The sequence below is a fragment of the Diabrotica virgifera genome, chromosome 3 (genome assembly GCF_917563875.1).
Source record: "Diabrotica virgifera virgifera chromosome 3, PGI_DIABVI_V3a".
Classification (NCBI taxonomy): Eukaryota; Metazoa; Arthropoda; class Insecta; order Coleoptera; family Chrysomelidae; genus Diabrotica; species Diabrotica virgifera.
Window position 1 is genome coordinate 47,664,850 of NC_065445.1, and position 21,797 is coordinate 47,686,646.

General features: G+C 32.4%; 1 protein-coding gene across 1 annotated transcript; it reads left to right on the top strand.

Annotated features, from left to right (window-relative positions):
- The first annotated feature begins 250 nt into the window (after positions 1-250).
- LOC114325819 (UDP-glycosyltransferase UGT5-like) lies at positions 251-20,993 on the top strand. The gene is made up of 6 exons (XM_028273949.2): positions 251-748; positions 4,110-4,724; positions 12,859-12,959; positions 15,150-15,234; positions 19,905-20,124; positions 20,673-20,993. Exons 1-6 carry the CDS (start codon positions 448-450, stop codon positions 20,944-20,946), a joined length of 1,596 nt encoding a protein of 531 aa, XP_028129750.1. The 5' UTR covers positions 251-447; the 3' UTR covers positions 20,947-20,993.
- The last annotated feature ends 804 nt before the right edge of the window (positions 20,994-21,797 follow it).

The window sequence follows — 21,797 nt, forward strand, 5'->3', positions numbered from 1 at the left end:
TTGGAGCATTATCAAAGAAGAATAAGGAGGTAGATTTAAACATTTATTCCAGCGCAGGTTAATAAACTCTCTGCTACTACTCCAACTGTGGCAAAATACGCCAGTCTTCTAAAAGTTGGCGGAAAGTTACAGTTTTGTTTTATCCGACAAGAGTTTGTGTTTTGTTTCTGTTTTGTCCATCTAGTGGAAAACCGGCGTAAACATTCGTTTTACATTTTGTATATAATTGTGTTAATAATTACAATTAAATGTTAATATGTATGGCTATATCTTTTAACATTAAAATGTCTGTATTTTAGTTATGCATCAAGTCTTATTATCGTAAAGAAATAAATACATATGAATTAGGTACTTATCCTAATATATTACAGTTTACGCGCTTTAATTGATAAATAACTAAAAAATTTACAAAATTGCGGTTATCTACGAAAACATTAATACTACGGCATGGACTACGGTGTTACACCTCATCGAAAGTTTCAGTTGATATACACCAGCAATATGAGCGAAGGACGATTTTTAATTTATAGTTTATCAGTTATATTCTTCTTCGGCCCGGTGGCAAATGGATACAACATTTTATTTGTGTTTCCCATGCCAGCAAAAAGTCACTTTATTTTAGGGACTGCCATGGCTAAACAATTGGTTGCGGCAGGACATGATATTACCATGGTAGCCTGTTTTGAAGAAAAAAGCCCACCATTAGGAGGAACTTACACGAATGTGGTTTTGGACGATATATACTACTGTAAGTAACTTGGACTAATTAAAGGTAATATAATTCACTAATACTAGACTTTCTTATTCACAAGTCTTTTTTGTTTGTTGTTTCATTAACTTTTATTAATGACTGTACTTTGTTTCACGTTAAGAAGGGAACATTGTGCTTATGGATATCAGTGTTGCCAAGCCTCTCAGGCACGGGTCGCTACTGGGCTGCCGATATACGATTCATTCTAATCAGTACGGCGTGGCATCGGCGCGCTTCTATCGACCATATGAAATACATTGTCCTATCTAAGCAACGTTCTATTTTTAACGTGAAACGCTGTATAGTGATTTTGCCCATCGCTATGCGACGGGGATTCAATCAATTGCTATCTGCAGTCACTCCACTCAATTTTTTCAATATTTTACTTTCACAAGTTTTGTTAATGCCACCCTATCGTAGATCTTTTGCAGACCAATATTTTTGTGGGTATTTCTTGGTTATTTGTTGTTTTCTTTTATATGATCTGCTTTAAGCAAAACATATTATCAGTACATAAGTATATATGGTGAGGCAGATAAATGGCTTATTAGAAATATCTCGAGAACTAAAGGTAAGAAGATCATGAAAATTGGAATACAGGGATTTTGAGGTGTGAACTATTTAATGAAAATATTTTGGTCTCCTTGCTAATTCCTGTTATACCGGAAGTTGATTGTAACTTCGTTTTTTTTTTTAATGTGACACTCTGTATATTTTTACGTTCTTGGATTCTTCTTGATTTCTTCTTTGCTAAAATATGAGGTTTTGTAATATTATACAGGGTAGTTTAAAAGATATTTACGTTTTTTTATTCATTTCATAGCAATTTTCACACCTTGTAGAATTGTAGTAGTTTGACATCAAAATACCTATTTATGTTCAAATGATTATTAATATAGTCTACTATTTTTAAGAATTATTAGTACAGCTAAATTTTTAATTTTAGTATACAGGGTGGGTCGAAACTCGAGATGAGTATTTTCTGAGTTTTCTTAAATGGAACACCCTATATTTTAGTATTGTAATGAATGATATTTTATGGTACTTTTTTACTTCTTAACCATTCCCTATACCTAACTGCTTTAATTTGTGCTTAATTGTTAATCGCACCAACAATTTTAACTACATAGGTATTTTGATAGCTCAACCATTATTGGCAATTTTAAGTATCAATCTAGATTAATACGTATTTATTTCCGAAAAATTATTTGTGATTGAATGTGTATTTTCACGGCTAACCTAATAAAATTTCACGTATTTTGTGTCGCAATTAATGTTTAGCTTGAATCACCAATAACTCACAAATTAAAGCAGTTAGGTATAGGGAATGCTTAAGAAATTAAAAAGTACCATAAAATAACATTTCACTAAAATACTAAAATACAGGGTGTTACATTTAATAAAACTCAGAAAATACTCATTCCGAGTTTCGACCAACCCTGCATACTGAAATGAAAAATTTAACTATACCAATAGTTTTTAACAACAGTACTATATTAGAAATCATTTGAACATAAATAGAGTTTATTATGTTAAACTACTACAATTCTACAGGGTGTGAAGTTTGCTACGAAATTATTAAGAAAACGTAATTATCTTTTAAACTGCCCTGTATAATATTACAAAATCTTATATTTTAAGAAAGAAGAAATCGAGGAAAATCCAAAAATGTAAAAATATACAAGGTATCCCATTTAAAAAAACGAAGTTACAATCAACTTCCGGTATAACCGGAAGTAGCAAAGAGCCCAAAATATTTTCATTAAATAGTTCACACCTCAAAACTTCTGTATTCCAATTTTCATTATTCTCTTACCTTTAGTTCTGGAGATATTTCTAATAGGCCCTTTATCTGCCTCACCCTGTATATGAGTATACAGAGTGTTTCATTGGGAAACGGTAATACTTGAATGGTGACTAGAGGTCACTGAGGCGGTTCTAGATATACTACATTTATTGCCTCACCGATTTTTATAACCGAGTTACAATGTGTTTTATTGGTTTTGCCCATTTCTTTCTGGACCCATAACTTTAGAACCACACTGTATATTTTTTGGTACACAATACATTCTCATTTAGAATCGAAACCATAAAATTGCAAAATCCGTTTGCATATTTGAAAAGCGCACAAAAAACTAAGTTCAATGGTTCGCTTCAAAACTAAGTTCAATTTTTTGGCCAGACAATTTATGACTTGAATTTTAAACTTTTATTGAAATTTTTAAGAATTCTGAGATAAAAAGTAGGTATTAATTAATTTTTATAAAGTTAATGAAGAAATACTCATTTTTAAAATAAAATCAATACTTATTTACTACATTAGAATGACTCACTTACTAATTACAAGAAAAATCCAGGTCCGGATTAAGAAAAAAAAAACATAAAGTAATCATGACCTTGAAACAACACCCTGTATATTGAAATTTTCAAAATCCGTTTGGGCATTTGAAAAGAGCACAAAAAAATGAGTTTATAGGTTCGCTTTAATTTTTTGCGCAGAAAATTTAATGACCCTATTTGAAATTAAATATATTGAAATTTTTTAGAACACTGAGATAAAAAAGCAGCTATTATTAACTTTTAGTAATAAATAGTTCTTTGTGCTCTCTTCAAATGATCAAACGGATTTTGAAAATTTCAATATACAGGCTGTTGTTTCAAGGCCAGTATTACTTTTTTTTTTTTGTTAATCCGGACCTGGATTTTTCTTAAGATTAGTAAGTGCGTCGTTCTAATGTAGTAAATAAGTGTTGATTATTTTTAAAATGAGTATTTGCTCATTAACTTTAATAATTTATTATTAAAAGTTAATAATACCTGCTTTTTAAAAATTTCAAAATTAAGTCATTAAATTGTCTGGCCAAAAAATTAAAGCCAACCATTAAACTTAATTTTGTGCGCTCTTTTCAAATATGCAGACGGATTATAAAAATGTCAATATACAAGGTGTTGGTTTAAGGTCACAATGAGTTTATATTTTTTTTCGTCCGGACCTGGATTTTTCTTGATTAGTGATCAACGTGATTAGTAGTTGGACCACTTGGGTTCTAAATGAGACATACTTATTTGTGGTTCTAAAGTTATGGCTTCCAGAAAGAAATGGGCAAAATTGATAAAACACCCTGTAACTCGGTTATAAAAATCGGTGAGGCAATATATATCTAGAACCGCCTCAGTGACCTTCTAGTCACCAGTCAAGTATTTCCGTTTCCCAATGAAACACCTTGTATAAGCACATATCAGTGCATAGGTACTATTAAAAAAAGAAACTTAATTCTTACACCTTTAAATAATTATTATTTTTTTGTTTTTCCCCTTTAAAAATAAAAAATATATTTTTATTACTTTTATTTTTCAGCAAACAAAGATTTTAACTTTTTGGATTTACAACATGTTTCTCCAGAACTTACAATATATAATGCATACCAATCGGGACATATGCTATCCAAAGCTATATTGGAAAATGAAAAAATTAAAAAACTGTTAGCCTCCGATCAAAAGTTCGACGTAGTTATTATCGAACAATTTTGCAACGATGCATTGAAAGTATTAGGTTGGTATTACGATGCACCTGTGATTGTTTTTAGTACAGTTGGTGCAAATTACTGGGTTAACCCTTTGGTGGGCAGTCCTAGTCCAATATCTTACATACCAGAGCTACATCTTGATTACACTGAAAATATGACGTTATTACAAAGATTTAGGAATACGATAGCAATCTTATCCCATATCCTAACTCAACAAATATCTTATTATCCCGCACAACAAGAAATATTAAGACAAAATTTCCCTGGGAGTCCAAGTTTAGATGAATTAGTGACAAACGTGTCTCTTGTTTTGCTGAATTCCCACGAGAGTTTAAACCAACCAGTACCATTGGTACCAAATATGATAAACGTTGGGGGTATGCATATCATGCCTAATAAAGAGTTACCTAAGGATTTGCAAGTTATCATGGACAATGCCAAAGAAGGTAATTTCATACCTTTTTTATATTATTTTACAACTTTTAATATCTACTATAATACTATACAAACAAGGAGTTTGTAACCGATTCTTGGATTCAAAATTTTGGAGGTTGTTAAAATCATTTCTCTTTGCATTGTTCACTATTTCATCATCATCGATGTTGCTACAGCCTTATGAAAAACGTCGACCTTCCCAAGTCTATTACGCCAGTCAGTCCTATCCATTGCCAACCGTTGCCAGCTTGCTGCGCCTCTTTTTCTCCCATCCTCATCTACACCATTCTTCCATCTGAGTTTTGGCCTACCCCTATTTCTACTTCATACAGGTTGTTACAAGGATTCTTCTAGGAGGGTTGTTCTGCTGTGATCTTACTAGATGTCCTGCCCATCTTAGTCTTCATATTCTTATAAGAGATACTACGTCTTTACCACCAAATATATGTTTATATCTGTGGTATACCTCGTAAATTGTACCTCCTCGTCCAAACACCATTTTCACAGATGCCACCGAATATTCCTCTCATGATCCATATAAGCAGAAGGTTTTCATCTGCCTTGGAGATGGACCATGTCTCCGATCATGTCAACATTGGTTATACAGGGTGTTTGGTAAAGAATGGGCTATAGCTTAATCTTAGATTCCTGAGGTTAAAATAGGTCGATTTAAGCTAACTTACCTTATAGTATAAGAGCTGTGAGACATTTTTGAGTAGGTATTTTAGGCAACCTGAAAATTTGTCAGGGGATTCTTCCATGATAGCGGAATACCAAAATGCCGGTCTGGCTGGAGGGTAGCGGTTATTTTCCCCAAAAATCCCCCCCAAAGTTAAAAAAGGGTACAAATTGTTATTAAAAAAAATATCATTGACGTGACTTTAAGTAAATTTAAATATTCAAATATAAAGGAAATAAACAGGCCAAGCGATTTGAGGGCGATTTTAACTCTGCAAGATACTTGTATGGGCGCCCCAGGATTATTTTCAGGGGGTGCATCTGAACTTCAGGAGATTTCATCTTAATATATACATACTGTTAACGAGTATAAAATATACAACTATGCATGCATAGCTATGTACATTCCTTCCCGACAGGGAGGTGCAATTGTCATTTTGACAGGGTATTTTTTAATATTAGAAATAAATATTCTAAAAAGACAGGATTTTTTTGGTGAAATCTTCCAACTACCAGCTGATCAAACAAATTACACGTGCATGTAAATGAAAAGCGTTATAAGTAAGCAGCAGTGTGAGAAAGATCATATACCGATAGCTGTTTGCGTTCTCTGTTGCAGCTGAGCGAGTCCGTTCGCTCGAGTAAAATAACGTGACCTGGCGATTGCCATGTTTTTGTGCCTCGAAAGGTTAGAATAATTATTATATATTAGTTTTTTAAATAACTTTTTATTAATTTTGCAAATATAGTAGAAAAATACAAATTTATTAATATAAATATAGATAGGTACAGGTAGAAGAGTATAAACCTATAAACTAAATTAATTATGTGTCCGAATCTTGTATTTCTTCTTCAAACTACTCATCTGAGCTTAAATATTCATTCTCTTCTTCTTCGTCAGACTCCCCTCGAGACCCAGATTCCTCTTCTACATGATCTGTAAATAGTTGTAATATGTATTTAGAATTATTTAAAAATTAATTAGTGATATACCGAGTCGAAGCCTGGACAATCACGGGCGCATCTGAAAAAATCTTGCCATTGTTAAGATGTGGTGTTATCAAATATTGTAAATAATATAATGGACACAACACGTAACAAACACGGAAACATTAGGAAAGATGAAAAAGGCAAAAGAACTACTCAACACTATGAAGGAAAGAAAAATAAGCTACTTTGATCATATACTAAGAAATAAAAAACGTGATGTGATTGGTTATATAAGAAAAAATGCAAGAAAAAAGAGAACAGGGAAGACGATGCCTATCCTAGTTGAAAAATTTAAAGTAGTGGAGTGTAATCTAAATATAAAAAATAACAAACTCAGTATATCACGAGCTGAGTATATTCATGATATTTTTTACATTATTCGATAACACCACATCTCAACAATGGCAAGATTTTTCAGGTGCGCCCGTGATTGTCCAGGCTTCGACTCCGTTTAAAAGGACAGAGAATACGTAGCAACTCAATTAATTAGTCACTAATTAATTTCTAATTAATTCTAAATACATATTACAACTATTTACAGATCATGTAGAAGAGGAATCTGGGTCTCGAGGGGAGTCTGACGAAGAAGAAGATAATGAATATTTAAGCTCAGATGAGTAGTTTGAAGAAGAAATACAAGATTCTGACACATAATTAATTTAGTTTATAGGTTTATACTCTTCTACCTGTACCTATCTATATTTATATTAATAAATTTGTATTTTTCTACTATATTTGCAAAATTAATAAAAAGTTATTAAAAAAACTATAATATATAATAATTATTCTAACCTTTCGAGGCACAAAAACATGGGAATCGCCAGGTCACGTTATTTTTCTCGAGCGAACGGACTCGCTCATCTACAACAGAGAACGCAAACAGCTATCGGTATACGCTCTTTCTCACACTGCTGCTTACCTATAACGCTTTTCATTTACATGCACGTGTAATTTGTTTGATCAGCTCGCAGTTGAAAGATTTCACCAAAAAAATCCTGTCTTTTTTAGAATATTTATTTTTAATATTAAAAAATACCCTGTCAAAATGACAATTGCACCTCCCTGTCGGGAAGGAATGTACATAGCTATGCATGTATAGTTGTATATTTTATACTCGTTAACAGTATGTACATATTAAGATGAAATCTTCTAAAGTTCAGATGCACCCCCTGAAAATAATCCTGGGGCGCCCATGCAAGTATCTTGCAGAGTTAAAATCGCCCTCAAATCGCCTGGCCTGTTTATTTCCTTTATATTTGAATATTTAAATTTACTTAAAGTCACGTCAGTGATATTTTTTGTAATAACAATTTGTACCCTTTTTTTAACTTTGGGGGGGATTTTTGGGGAAAATAACCGCTACCATCCAGCCAGACCGGCATTTTTGTATTACGCTATCATGGAAGAGTCACCTCTAAAATTTTCAGGTTGCCTAAAATACCTACTCAAAAATGTCTCACAGCTCTTGGACCATTAGTACAAAAGTTGATAATAACCGAAATACAGGGTATCAAAGTTACTTTTATTTTATTTATTTTTGAATATGTATTTCCTGACAGACATGGGACGAGAACACGAAATTTGGTAAGTGGTGCTGGTACTATACACCCTACTAAATTATGTTAAAAAAACATTTCTGGCTACTACCAGAGGCGTACGACGGGGGAACGTGAATGGTTGACCCTTCCCAAATTCTACGCCACTGGTGGAATTTCTATTTTAGTGCAATTTTTTGATTCTCCAATACTTTCTATGTAAATAACATACTCTTCATTCGTAACGATAAAGCCAATAGTTTTCGAGATATTTGAAGCTAAAAAGGAAGGAGCATAATACATTAATCAAAATAAGTGTGCCTTTTCATTTTTAACTTCAAATATCTCGAAAACTAATGACTTTATCGTTACGAATGAAGAGTATATTATTTGCATAGAAAGTATTGGAGAATCTAAAAATTATGCTAAAATAGCAGTTTCATTAGTGGCGTAGAATTTGGGAAGGGTCAACCATTCACTTTCCCCTGTCGTACGCCTCTGGTATTTGGTATTAACCACAAACGATTATTTAACACAGTTTAGTAGGGTGTACAGTACCTACACTCTCTGCCAAGCACCATAAGGATATGTCAAATAGTTTTATAGTACCGGGCACACATAGTTCTTAAAGTTTTAAATAAAGAATAAATTATATAAAAAAGAGAATACTTTAAAATAATTTAACATAGCCATGTGATATTTGTCAGAAAGTGTAGGCACTGTACACCCTACTAAATTATGTTAAATAATCGTTTCTGGCTACTACCAGAGGCGTACGACAGTGGAAAGTGAATGGTTGGCCCTTCCCAAATTCTACGCCACTGATGAAACTTCTATTTTAGCATAATTTTTAGATTCTCCAATACTTTCTATACAAATAATATACTCTTCATTCGTAACGATAAAGTCATTAGTTTTCGAGATATTTGAAGTTAAAAATGAAAAGGTACACTTATTTTGATTAATTTATTATTATGCTCCTTTGTTTTTAGCTTCAAATATCTTGAAAACTAATGGCTATATTGTTACGAACGAAGAGTATGTTTTTTACATAGAAAGTATTGGAGAATCAAAAAATTGCACTAAAATAGCAATTCCGCCAGTGGCATAGAATTTGGGAAGGATCAACCATTCACGTTCCCCCGTCGTACGCATCTGGTAGTAGCCAGAAACGTTTGTTTAACATAATTTAGTAGATTGTACAATACCAGCACCACTTACCAAATTTCGTGTTGTTGCCCCATGTCTGTCAGGAAATATTCAAAAATAAATAAAATAAAAGTTTAGCTATGACATCCTGTATTTCGGTTATTATCAAATTTTGTACTAAGGTAAGTTAACTTAAATCGACCTATTTTAACCTCAAGAATCTAAGGTTAAGCTATGGCCCATTCTTTACCAAACAATCTGTATAAGGGTTTTGTATAAATATGGTTATTTTTGTTTTTTGACTTAAGTTTCACTATTTAGGCCTCTCTTTTTGTCACTCCATTTATCTGTCTAAATATTTTTATTTCCTCCACATGAATTCGTTGTTCTTCTTTCTTTTTAACCCTCCTACAGATCGTTTCCTATATCATAGTTTGGCATGTTAATAAAATTCGCCTTTTTATTTTATTTGAATAGTTCTGGTACACAGACAACACATCACTCACCTTCTTCCATTTCATCCACTCCACTCTAAATATACTGTATTAGTCTGGGCTGATTACACTGGGGAACACACTTTTTGTTGAGTTAGATCTGACACTTGTTTTTCACTAATTTTTGGCGTCTGAATCTGAGAATAACCTCAGATTTTGTCTATCACGTCAACTTTTTAAACTGAGGTGCCCATTGAGTGCCCCTAGCTCACTTATGAGGTTCCGATGCTTTATCTTGATCACCAGGTTTCAGTTTGAAATAGGCAAAATATGCTTGTCTGACAAATGTACTGATGTTTGTCCTGCAGTAAAACTGCCACATATATAACAAAACGAATAAGGCCTGTTTTCGCACTTACGACGTGTAGGAGCAGAGGTAGCCATAATTAAACGATTCAGTTCAAACACACTAAGTAGTTCTATACACTTCAGCAACAAAATACTAAATACTGCTAACCGACACACAACGTTTTACCACAATATTAACTGAGTATAACAGACCTAACTGAACAGAAACAGGCATGTCTAGACCAGTTGCAGTTATCAGCGCGTCATTTCTCCCACCCACATAGAAAACGAACCTGACGTGATAGAAGAAAACTAAAAACAGTTTTGAAACCAGCATACCTAATTCTATAGAAAACAGCTAAGAAATCTAACTCAACAGAAATTAAGTCTCAAATTGTTCTCCAGTGTTATCGGAGAATAGGCCATTTTTGGGAAAAGTTATTTACCAGCAATTTTATTGCTGGAATCGAATCTTATGATTGTATATATTAATAATATAGGTATGCAAAGTTCGCAGATAGTGTGCTACTTTTTTTATAAACAAAATGGCGCCCGAAAATCGTGTTTTTTTTTTCAATTTTTGCTCTATAACTCCAAAGATTGTAATTTTACACCAAAAATACTCAAATAAAAATTCACCGCAATTAAATTCTGCATAGAGACGTGTTTTTTCCGATTTACTTCGACGAAAACTTTCCCCGGAAAAAGCGGGTTTTTCCAACAAAACCTTTAATTTTCAACTAAACTTTTAGATAAGTAATTGTTAATCAATAATTAAAATAACTTGGTAATGTAAAAGCCCTTTTTGCATAGATTATAATTCCAGAAGCCGATGGAAATTGAATGAAAAGTTTAGCAACAATTGAATTGTTAATTAGAAATTTACGGCCGCTATAATAACGACAATAATTATGATGCATAAGAATAATTATGATTTTTTCATAAAAAGACACTATACCTATCTGATGTACTTTACAGAATTGAAATTGGACTATTTAAGCGGCCTCAGGAATATTTTAAAATTATAAAGAATTTTTTGCCTTATAAACAAATAGAATATCTCGGTAAATATTAAACTAAATTAAATTGTAAAAACGGTATTCGAAAAAGAGTGGCAGGACGCTTCTAAAAGAAAAAACGTTTAATTATGATCCTGAGATCTTGAGATAAAACCGGTCAAAATTGACCGGAATTTACGATAAAGATATAAAGAATAGGATCATAATTTTCAAACAATCACCTTTTTATTTTTGTCCTCTTTCTCCACACCAATTTTCATATCCTTCAAATACTCATAACATATATTATTATAATAAAAACTATCGATAATACGTGTGAAAATTGCCAAAAATAGCAAAATTCCAATCAAAAATTAGGTTGGAGAAAATGTAACCTTCAAAGTTCAAAATCGGTATACGTTAAAAAAAATGCATTTTCTCGGCTTCCCGTGGAGCAATTTCCTTCATTCTTTTTCTGTTCCCAAGTAACTCGAGTAGAGCCATCGAATTAACGCATTATTAAATGTCAGACTTGTTTTTGTTTTGTTATAATAAATTAATTTTTTATTACAACACAAAATTTTAATGTTTAAATAAAAATTGTTTAAACAATTATACAGCTTTCAAGTGAGAATATTTATGTTTTTAACTTGAAAAGGTACACTTGTAGTAAGTTTATCTAAAAAAAAGCCTACAACTGGAAAAAATATGTAGTTTTCTGTTCTTATAAATAAATTAATCTATTATAACAAAACAAAAGCAAGTTTGACATTTAATAATGAGTTAGTTCGATGGCTCTACTCGAGTTATTAGGGAACAAAAAAAGAATGAAGGAAATTGTTTGATGGGAAGCCGAGAAAATGCATTTTTTTAACGTATACCGATTTTGAACTTTGATGGTTACATTTTCTCCAACCTAATTTTTGATTGGAATTTTGCTATTTTTGGCAATTTTCACACGTATTATCGATAGCTTTTATTATAATAATATATGTTATGGGTATTTCAAAGATATGAAAATTGGTGTGGAGAAAGAGGACAAAAATAAAAAGGTGATGGTTTAAAAATTATGATCGTATTGTTTATATCTTTGCCGTAAATTCCGGTCAAATTTCACCGGTTGTATCTCAGGAACCACTCGTCATAATTAAAGGTTTTTCTTTTAAAAGAAGCGTCCTGCCGCTGTGTTTCGAATATCGTTTTCACTATTTAATTTAGTTTAATATTTCCCGAGATATTCTCTTTGTTTATAAGCCAAAAAATTGTTTATAACTTTAAAATATTCCTGAGGCCGCTTAGATAGTCCAATTTCAATTCTGTAAAGTACAATAGATAGGTATAGTATCTTTTTATAAAAAAATAAAGTTATTCTTATGCATCATAATTATTGTCGTTATTATAGCGACCGTAAATTTTTAATTAACAATTCAATTATTGCTAAACTGTTCATTCAATTTTCATCGGCTTCTGGAATTATAATCTATACAAAAAGGGCTTTTACGTTACCAAGTTATTTAATTATCGATTAACAATTACTTATCTAAAATTTTAGTTGAAAATTAAAGATTTTGTTGGAAAAACCCGCTTTTTCCGGGGAAAGTTTTCATCGAAGTGAATCGGGAAAAACACGCCTCTATGCAGAATTTAATTGCAGTGAATTTTTATTTGAGTGTTTTTGGTGTAAAGTTAAAATTTTTGGAGTTATAGAGCAAAAATTGAAGAAAACACGATTTTCGGGCGCCATTTTGTTTATAAAAAAATTAGCACACTATCTGCGGACTTTTCATACCTATATTATTAATACATACAATAATAAGATTCGATTCCAGCAATAAAATTGCTGGTAAATAACTTTTCCTTGTATTTTGCTAATTAGCCCAGAGTATATGTATTTCCCCATTACTCGATAATACCGATTCTAAATACTTACTATTAATTTAGTATAAAATAGCTAGTATTTTTCACTTTATTTTTAACACGTCTTTACTAATTTATATACCTATTTCTTTTAAGGCATTGTCTATTTCAGTTTGGGTTCTAATGTTGATCCGGCTAAAATGAATAAAGAGCAAATTACAGCAATATTTAATGCTTTAGGAAAACTACCGTACAAGGTAAGTGCAAACCACCAACTGCAATATTTGCACTATTTTCTTCTTTTTGACTGGTTTTACAATTCGGGGTGAGTTTTATATTAATAGTTTTAAATTTTATGTAGAACATTTTTGTATATAACATTGTTTACGCTAAATCATAGTTTTAGAAATATTGACGAAAAACGTAAAAAACTACTAATTTACCGACTTTTCCCCCATCTCCCCTCCCAAACCGGACGCTCAAAATGGTGTAACTTTTTACTGAACAATATGTGGACCATATATAGAACAATGTGGTGTTGGACGAAAACTTTTACTTTGGATGTCTGGGTTAGGCCTTTTTTTGGACCAATTATACTATACTACCTCCGTAACTTCGGAACCGTTCATTTTAGAAGGATTATGCATATGGCCTTTTTTTATTTCAAATTTAATGTAGAACATTTTTGTATAGAAGGTTGTTCATGCTAAACCGCATAGTTTTAGAAATATTGACGAAAAACCTAAAAAAAACTACGAATTTACCGATTTCTCCCCACTCTCCCCCCAAACCCGAAGCTCAAAATGGTGTGACTTTTTTCTGAACATTATGTGGACCATATAAAACAATTTGGTGTTGGAGGATAACTTTCACTTTGGATGTCTGGGTTATGCCATTATTTGGATCAATTGTATCATACTATATTCCCTGCAGATAACCTTGCTGAGACCTCTTTTTCTATGTGGTTGTCATCTATGATTACCGCCCTCAGATATTCACACTCTTTTACTACTTCTAAGTTGTGGTCAATAATAGTTATGTTCTACCTAACTCCTGGTCTTGAACTTTTGGTTACTAGCATGTATTTCGTATTCTCCTCATATACTCAAAGATCCAGACTTGTGAAAACATCTCTCTCACGTCTCTTATAGAATGGCGACTCCATGTCTGTGGTGGTTGACAGTGCTTCCAGAGTAATGTACCAAAATGTGTCGGAAATCATCCAGAGTTATGCCACCATGTTTCTCTTACTCCAGTGTATTTGCTTTCAATATGATAATTTCTTGAAGAACATTATGCACTTTACCACGTTGATATAATATGCTTTTGACGTTCCGTGTACCAATTTTCATGTTGGGCAATTGCATTTTGTTTGTTTGACAAGGATTTGGCCTTCTAACGTCCTGGGAGCCTTCGTCCTCTCTACCCTTATCGGATCTTCAGCTCTCATTCCCATGATCACTATTTTGTATTTAGTTCTCATTGCCATAATAGTTTTACCAGGGATATCCTTGCGAATCTTTAATGACGTTGTTCTAAACAGTTCATCCGACTTTGTAAATTTCTGTACCTCAGGTCAAAAAGGTGCCCTACCACTTACTACCTCCTCCACTTGGAGCTGTTGGCTAGTGTATGGGAGACTGTTTATACCGGCAATCATTATTACTCTGTTAGTGATGTAACGAATATTCGTATTCGCATTCGCATTCGCGAATATTCGCATGTTTTTGCATATTCGCATTCGCATCCGCATTCGCGAAATTTGTGCGAATGTTTTGCGAATATGAAAACCAGAAAAAAATAATTTTAAGATAATATTAGGTTAATAAAATCGAAATCTATTCACTTCTGATCTTTTTTTATTAAGAAAAGGTAACTTAATCTCAAACATGCAGCTACTCTCAAATGGAAATATGCAGGACACAACAGCAGACAAAGAGATGGAAGATGGAATGAAGCGATAACTCACTGGAGACCTTGGGACTACAAAAGAGGAAGGGGCAGACCACATACGAGATGGTCGAATGACCTAAAGAGATACGCAGCGACCAGATCGACAGCATTAGCACTGAACCGAGAAGAGTGGAAAAGTAAGGGGGAGTCCTACGTTCAACTTTGGACAAATGAAGGGCAATAGATAGATAGAACTTAACCTTGTATAATCACATTATCAGCCTTCACTTTTTTTTTTATTATTTGGTATTATGTAATAAAGCTTAAGATTCAGATTGATTTACACTAAATATCACTTAACTTTTCATTAAAAATTTAGGAAACATTACAAAAATAGAAACAAATTAAAAAAAAAACTGAACATTCGCATTCGCATCCGCATTCGCGAATGTCAGTAGCAGATATTCGCATTCGCATTCGTATTCGCGAATATTAAAAAATGACATTCGTTACATCACTACCTGTAGTGAGGATATTCAAACTAATATTTGCAGGTTCTCTTAAAATGGTGTAAAGACGTTCCAGAAAAGGCTGACAATATTGTAATAAGACAGTGGTTTCCACAACAGGATATATTAGGTAAGTAAATGTTCATATATTTGAAATAATTAGAATACGAATGAGAGTATTTAACATAATGTGTCATATTATGACATCACTGTTCACTGTACTACCAAAGAATACAGCACGCAAAAAGTGAGGAAATACAAGGGAGATGTGGTATAGAGGAAATAAACAAAAGAAGAAAAATGGCATGGAATGGACACATAGAAAGAATGACAGAAAATGCCACACCCAAATGCCACATCGGTGAACTAGAACACCATTCACCATCGACGATATAAACGTAGTAGTACATTTTGGTAGTAGTACGGTACTACTACGTTTATATCGTCGATGGTGAATGGTGTTCTAGTTCACCGATGTGGCATTTGGGTGTGGCATTTTCTGTCATTCTTTCTATGTGTCGATTCCATGCCATTTTTCTTCTTTTGTTTATTTCCTCTATACCACATCTCCCTTGTATTTCCTCACTTCTTACTCTGTCTTTTAGAGTTTGGTTTGTTATTTTTCGTAAGACTTTAATTTCTGCTGTTTACAGCAGTCTTTTTGTTTTCGCCGTATCTGCTCTTGTTTCCGCTGTGTACATCATTATCGGTCTTGTTATCCCGGTTTTCGTTTCCGTTGTGAAGAATTTGTTTCTCCAGATTGTGTTGTTGAGACATCCTGCTGCTCCGTTCGCCTTTTTCACTTGTTCTTGTACTTCTTCCACTTTTCCGTAGCTTAACAGCTTTATTCCCAAGTTTTCCCTTTCCATCACTTGTTCTATTATTTTGTTATTTACGACCAGTTTACGTCGTCTCGGTTCCGTTGATAGCACTATCGATTTATTTTTGTTTGTTGAGATAGAGATAACCATTAACCTATATGAGCGCCGTGTCTACAAATTCTTTAATTAATCTTTGTAGGTCACCTTCATTTTCGGCTGTTATTATGGCGTCGTCGGCTTAGCATATATTTATCTTTATTTCCTTTTCTCCCATTCTATATCCTGTTCTTTTTTAACTTTCTTTATGATTTCATCCATTATCAGATTAAATGTTAATGGGCTCAGCGAATCTCCTTGTCTAATGCCAGTTTCATACATTTTATGCTAGTTTGTTGTATTCCAGCGACTTGTCTTTTATTTGTCTTATTACAAAAATGCATCCGTGCATGATCTTCCTGTCCGAACTCATTGCTGCTCCTTTTGCAGAGTTATTCGTTCGTTTATTTTTGGCGATATTATTCTTGTTGTCAATTTGAGTGTTGTATTTAAAATATTTATTGCTCGATAATTATTGGGATCTTTCTTATCTGCCTTCCTGAAGAACATCAGCATGATCGCTCTCCTCCATTCATCTGGTATTCTGTTCGTGGTGATTATTTTTATGAATACGAAGTTGCAGTCGTTGCACTGTACATTGTGACTCTTTTATAAGGTTATTTTAATTACTCTTTTATAAGGTTATCTCTTTTATTTAGATAATTAGGGTGTTTTCGATCTCAATGGTTTCTCGAATAACTATTGGTTTACTCTCGGATATTCTTGACCGTTAGTCCTTTCGGTTTAGATGAAAAACATGAATAAAGCAAGATTAATCGAGTATAGATGAATTTGTGGGCAGAGAAAATAATTTTCTTACAATTATTGTCTATGATGAACACCTACTTCCAACACCATCCGTAAAAACTCCACACTTGCAAAAGCTGTTGCTTTTCTTCCTTCTGATAATTATTTGTCTTTGTGTGTGTGTGAGAGAGAGAGAGAGAGAGAGAGAGATAGAGAAAAGATGGCTTGGATGCAGGTCCGTTAGCCACAGATTTTTATTTTATTTTTAACTTAATTTATTAGTTTTGTTATATTAATACCTATTTCATTTAAATGACTACTTATTTGTTTCTTTCAAGTAGTTTATGAGTAATTTAAATATTTCCATTTCATGACAACTTAGTAGATATTCTATGCTAATTGGAAAATACACTTGTGTTTGTCGTAAATTGTAATATAATTGGTCTATATAATATATCTCTCGTTAATTTTGTATTAAAAAAAATATGATTCAAATCTCTAATCGAAACATTATCTGATCACAAACGCAAACTGATGAATTAACTATTCCTAATTTGTGCAGATGTGCCTCATATTCTCCGTGTCGAGTTTTTAATCTAACGATGGTAGAAATATCTCGTTTTGGCAGGTTATTTGTCTTTAATAATTATTTTGCTAAACATATAGGTACCTAGCTATTTTCTATTTGCAAACAGCACTTTCTTGTAGAACATTACAAATTTAAAAGAACTAAATGTAGAGTAGAACTTTATTGATTTCCTCAGGATCATATCGGTACCATTTATTTTTGACGTCATAAAATTTATGGGTGCATTAAGATATGTTTTAATTCAAGTTTAATTAAATATTTAATATTTAATTTTTAAATTTAATATTTAAATATTTAATTTAACCTAAAAATATGTGAAGAGATAATTTTTCCACATATTTTACCATATTTTAATAATACTAGACAATTATATGAAATATATTAAGTATGTATTATAAGAGATAACAGTTTTCATTTTATAGTGCGGCAGATTCGTGCAACATATTATAAGAATTGCACATTTAATGATACAAGCGTATAATTTGGTCCACATATACTGCACAAATAAAGGTTCAAATTTAGATATGAGGCCATCTCAGATTTTGCCTTTTACAAAAATGGCGGTCATTCAAAATGGGCGACTATACATATATGACTAATAGCACGATATCTTTTGAATGAAAAGTCCGATTTCAACCAAATTTGGTACGTAGGTTCGTTTTGTGATTTACAAGATCGATGCCATAAATTGGAAGAATCGTTTTACCAGAAGTTTTGTTTTTCCTGGTTTTTTATGTAAAACTATTTTATATTATGTAAATAATTTATTTTCAATTTTTTCACCCTGTATATATTAATTTTTCAAAATGGTAATACCACTATTGTTAATTATATGTTAATTATAATTACCATTTAATAAATGCATAACGTATCTTCACATGTACCTATATGTGGCAGATTCGTGCAAATATTATAAGAATTATTGTACTTTTAATGGTAGAGTCATATAATTTGGACAACATATACTATACATACAAAAGTTCAAATTTAGATATGAGGCCATCTCAGATTTTGCCTTTTACAAAAATGGCGAGCATTCAAAATGGCGGCTATACATATGTGACTAATAGCACGATAACTTTTGAACGAAAAGTCTGATTTTAGCCAAATTTGGTATCAAGTTTCTTTTTTTGATGAATAAGATCGAGGTCTTGAACCGGAAGAATCGGTTTACCAGAAGTTGTGTTTTTACTGTTTTTTATGTAAAAATATGTTGTTGTTTTTTTCAATTCTTTCACCCTGTATATATTAATTTTTCAAAAAGGTAATACCGCCATTGGAAATAGTGTAAAAATATTTTTTAGGAAAGATTTTGAACTTTTTAGTTACGTTAATTACCATTTAATTAATGCATAACGTATCTTCACATGTACCTATGTGCGGTAGATTCATTTTGAATGCCTGCCATTTTTGTAAAAGACGAAATCTGAGATGGCCTCATATCTAAATTTGAATCTTTGTATGTGTAGTGTGTGTGGTCCAAATTATATGCTTTTACCATTAAATGTACAATAATTCTTATATTATTTGCACGAATGCGCCGCACATAGGTTCATAGGTACATGTTAAGATACGTTATGCATTTAATAATTGGTAATTAATATAACTTAAACGAGTTCAAAATATTTCCTAGAAAATATTTTTACGCCCTTTTCAACGTCGGTATTAGCTTTTTGAAAAATTAATATATACAGGGTGAAAAAATTGGTAAAAAAACATGTTTTTACATAAAAATCAAGAAAAACACAACTTCTGGTAAATCGATTCTTCCGGTTCAAGACCTTGGTCTAACACATCAAAATAAGAATCTATATAACAAATTTGGTTGAAATCGGACTTTTCGTTCAAAAGTTATCGTGCTATAAGTCACATATGTATAGTCGCCATTTTGCATGCCCGCCATTTTTGTAAAAGGTAAAATCTGAGATGGCCTTATATCTAAATTTGAACCTTGATGTGTGTAGTATATGTGGTCCAAATTATATGCTTCTACCATTAAATGCACAATAATTCTTATAATGTTTGCACGAATTTGCCACACATAGGTACTTGTGATGATACGTTATGCATTTATTAAATGATAATTAACATAAGTTCAAAATATTTTCTACAAAATATTTTTACGCTCTTTTCAATTGCGCTATTACCTTTTTGAAAAATTAATATATACAGAGGGAAAAAATTGAAAAAAAAAACATTTACATAAACAACCAGTAAAAACACAACTTCTGGTAAACCGATTCTTCCGGTTCACCATATCCCTCTTGTAAATCAAAAAGAAAACCTATATACCAAATTTGGTTGAAATCGGACTTTTCGTTCAAAAGTTATGGTACTATTAAACACATAAGTATAGCCGCCATTTTGAACGCCCGCCATTTTTGTAAAAGACAAAATATGAGATGGCCTCATATCTAAATTTGAACCTTTATATGTGTAGTATATGTGGTGCAAATTATATGCTTGTATCGTTAAATGTGCAATTGTTTCACATATCGGCCGCACTATTTATTAGTACCTACCTACAGGAATTTTTGTTTTTTACAGCTCATCCAAATGTAAAGTTATTTATCACTCATGGAGGTCTACTAAGTTACTTAGAAACAATACACTACGGTGTTCCAGTATTAACTCTGCCCATATTTGGTGATCAAAGAATGAACGCAGCGAAAGCTAACGCAGGAGGATATGGAGTATCCGTAACTTTTTCCACGATGACCGAAGAAGCTTTAAGTAAAGCCTTGAATGAAATATTAACTAATAAAAAGTGAGTACTAAATCTTCTCTTCCTTCGTCCACAATGTTCTTCACGTTTATTATCCAAAGATTGTCATAAAAGTTCAGTAATTTTTCGGGAATGCTTGGAAAATTCAATTTCTCAATATTTAATTAATGTTGTAATGTTCTGTAGATCGTAACTTTGGATCTATTGTCTAATAATTTTGATGTCATCAATCTTTTATTAGCCATAGTGTGTATGATTTCCACTGAAAATGCGTGCATTAATTTCGGTACTAACGGAATTCTTTTGATCGATTTCTGTGCCCAGATATGTGAAGGCATCCACACTTTTAATAATATAGTTGTCTATTGCGGTAGGTATTATTTTCATTGTCAGGTGTTCTTTTGACGGTTATGTACTTCGTTTTTTCGTTTATGTTAAGCCCTCTTTTTCATGATTCAGGATAAATTTCCTTGAACGCTTCCATTAGTCATGGCTTGCTCCTACTAATGATAGCTACATCGTCTGCTTATGCAATAATTTCTACTATTTTCAAATAGTATAACTATGGTATATAAATTTTTATATTGCAGGTACACAGAAAATGCCAAAATGAGGTCATCACTTATGCATGACAGAATTTCCAGACCAATGGACACAGCCGTCTACTGGATAGAGTATGTAATACGAAATAAAGGAGCTCCTCATTTGAAGGTAGCTGCTGTTAACATGCCATTCTACAAGTATTTTTTGTTAGATGTTATTGCTCTTATATTATTAAGTTTTAGTATTATAATTACGCTTGTATGTATTACCTGTAAAAAGTTTTGTTCTTCTAGGAAGATCAAAAATACTAAAACTGAATAATTTATATGTAAAATTTAGTAAAATTGAAATAAAGACCTTTTCACTAATCTTGATTGCAGTGTAAATTTAAATAATAAAGACAAGTTTATAAAAATCTTACGACGAAGAGTTGCTCAGTTATCAAAAAGCAAAGATTAATGAAGTAGAAGTTATTGACGCAATAATATCGATCAAAATTGATAAATTTCTTGAACACCAAATTACTAATGCTAATCACTGACAAAATCAAGATATTTTGGTGAGACTATCGCTAAAATCTACAAAATTTGAATCGTTTAGGTAAGGAATTCAACAACTGTCAATTAATCAATGTCTCCACTCATCTCTGCGTAAAATCCTTTGTTCTCTATGTTCCATTTTGATGTTAGTGTCACCGAATTCATCAAAAATTTTAGTCTTTTGCGCTGATGAATGACAGTTAACGGCACCCTAAGTTTGCCGTGATTGGTCGCGATTGGTTATCATCGCTCATTCAATATTTTGTCTTAGATGTGGATTGCAAAATTGGAACTGTCAAAATCGAGAGTGGCCCTACTGATTCGTTAGCATTATACTGTGTCTGAGGCAAAAACATGTTAACAATAGATCAGGCTAGTTATATGCCACTCAATGCATCAAGTACAGTGGTCTAGCTATCTTTGTCTATCGTCGAGTATGAGCGTATCTATAAGTATCAAGAGGTGGCAGTAATGGAACGACAGTGACACAGAGGCGGCAGCCATCATATGCTAGAGAGAGAAAGCTAAGCACCGGTAGAGAGAGATAGATAGTATATAGATAGACCACCGACCCGAACTGCTTCGCGTTAGGCTATTTTTCGGAGCTGGCCTAATCTATTGGTTATTATATCT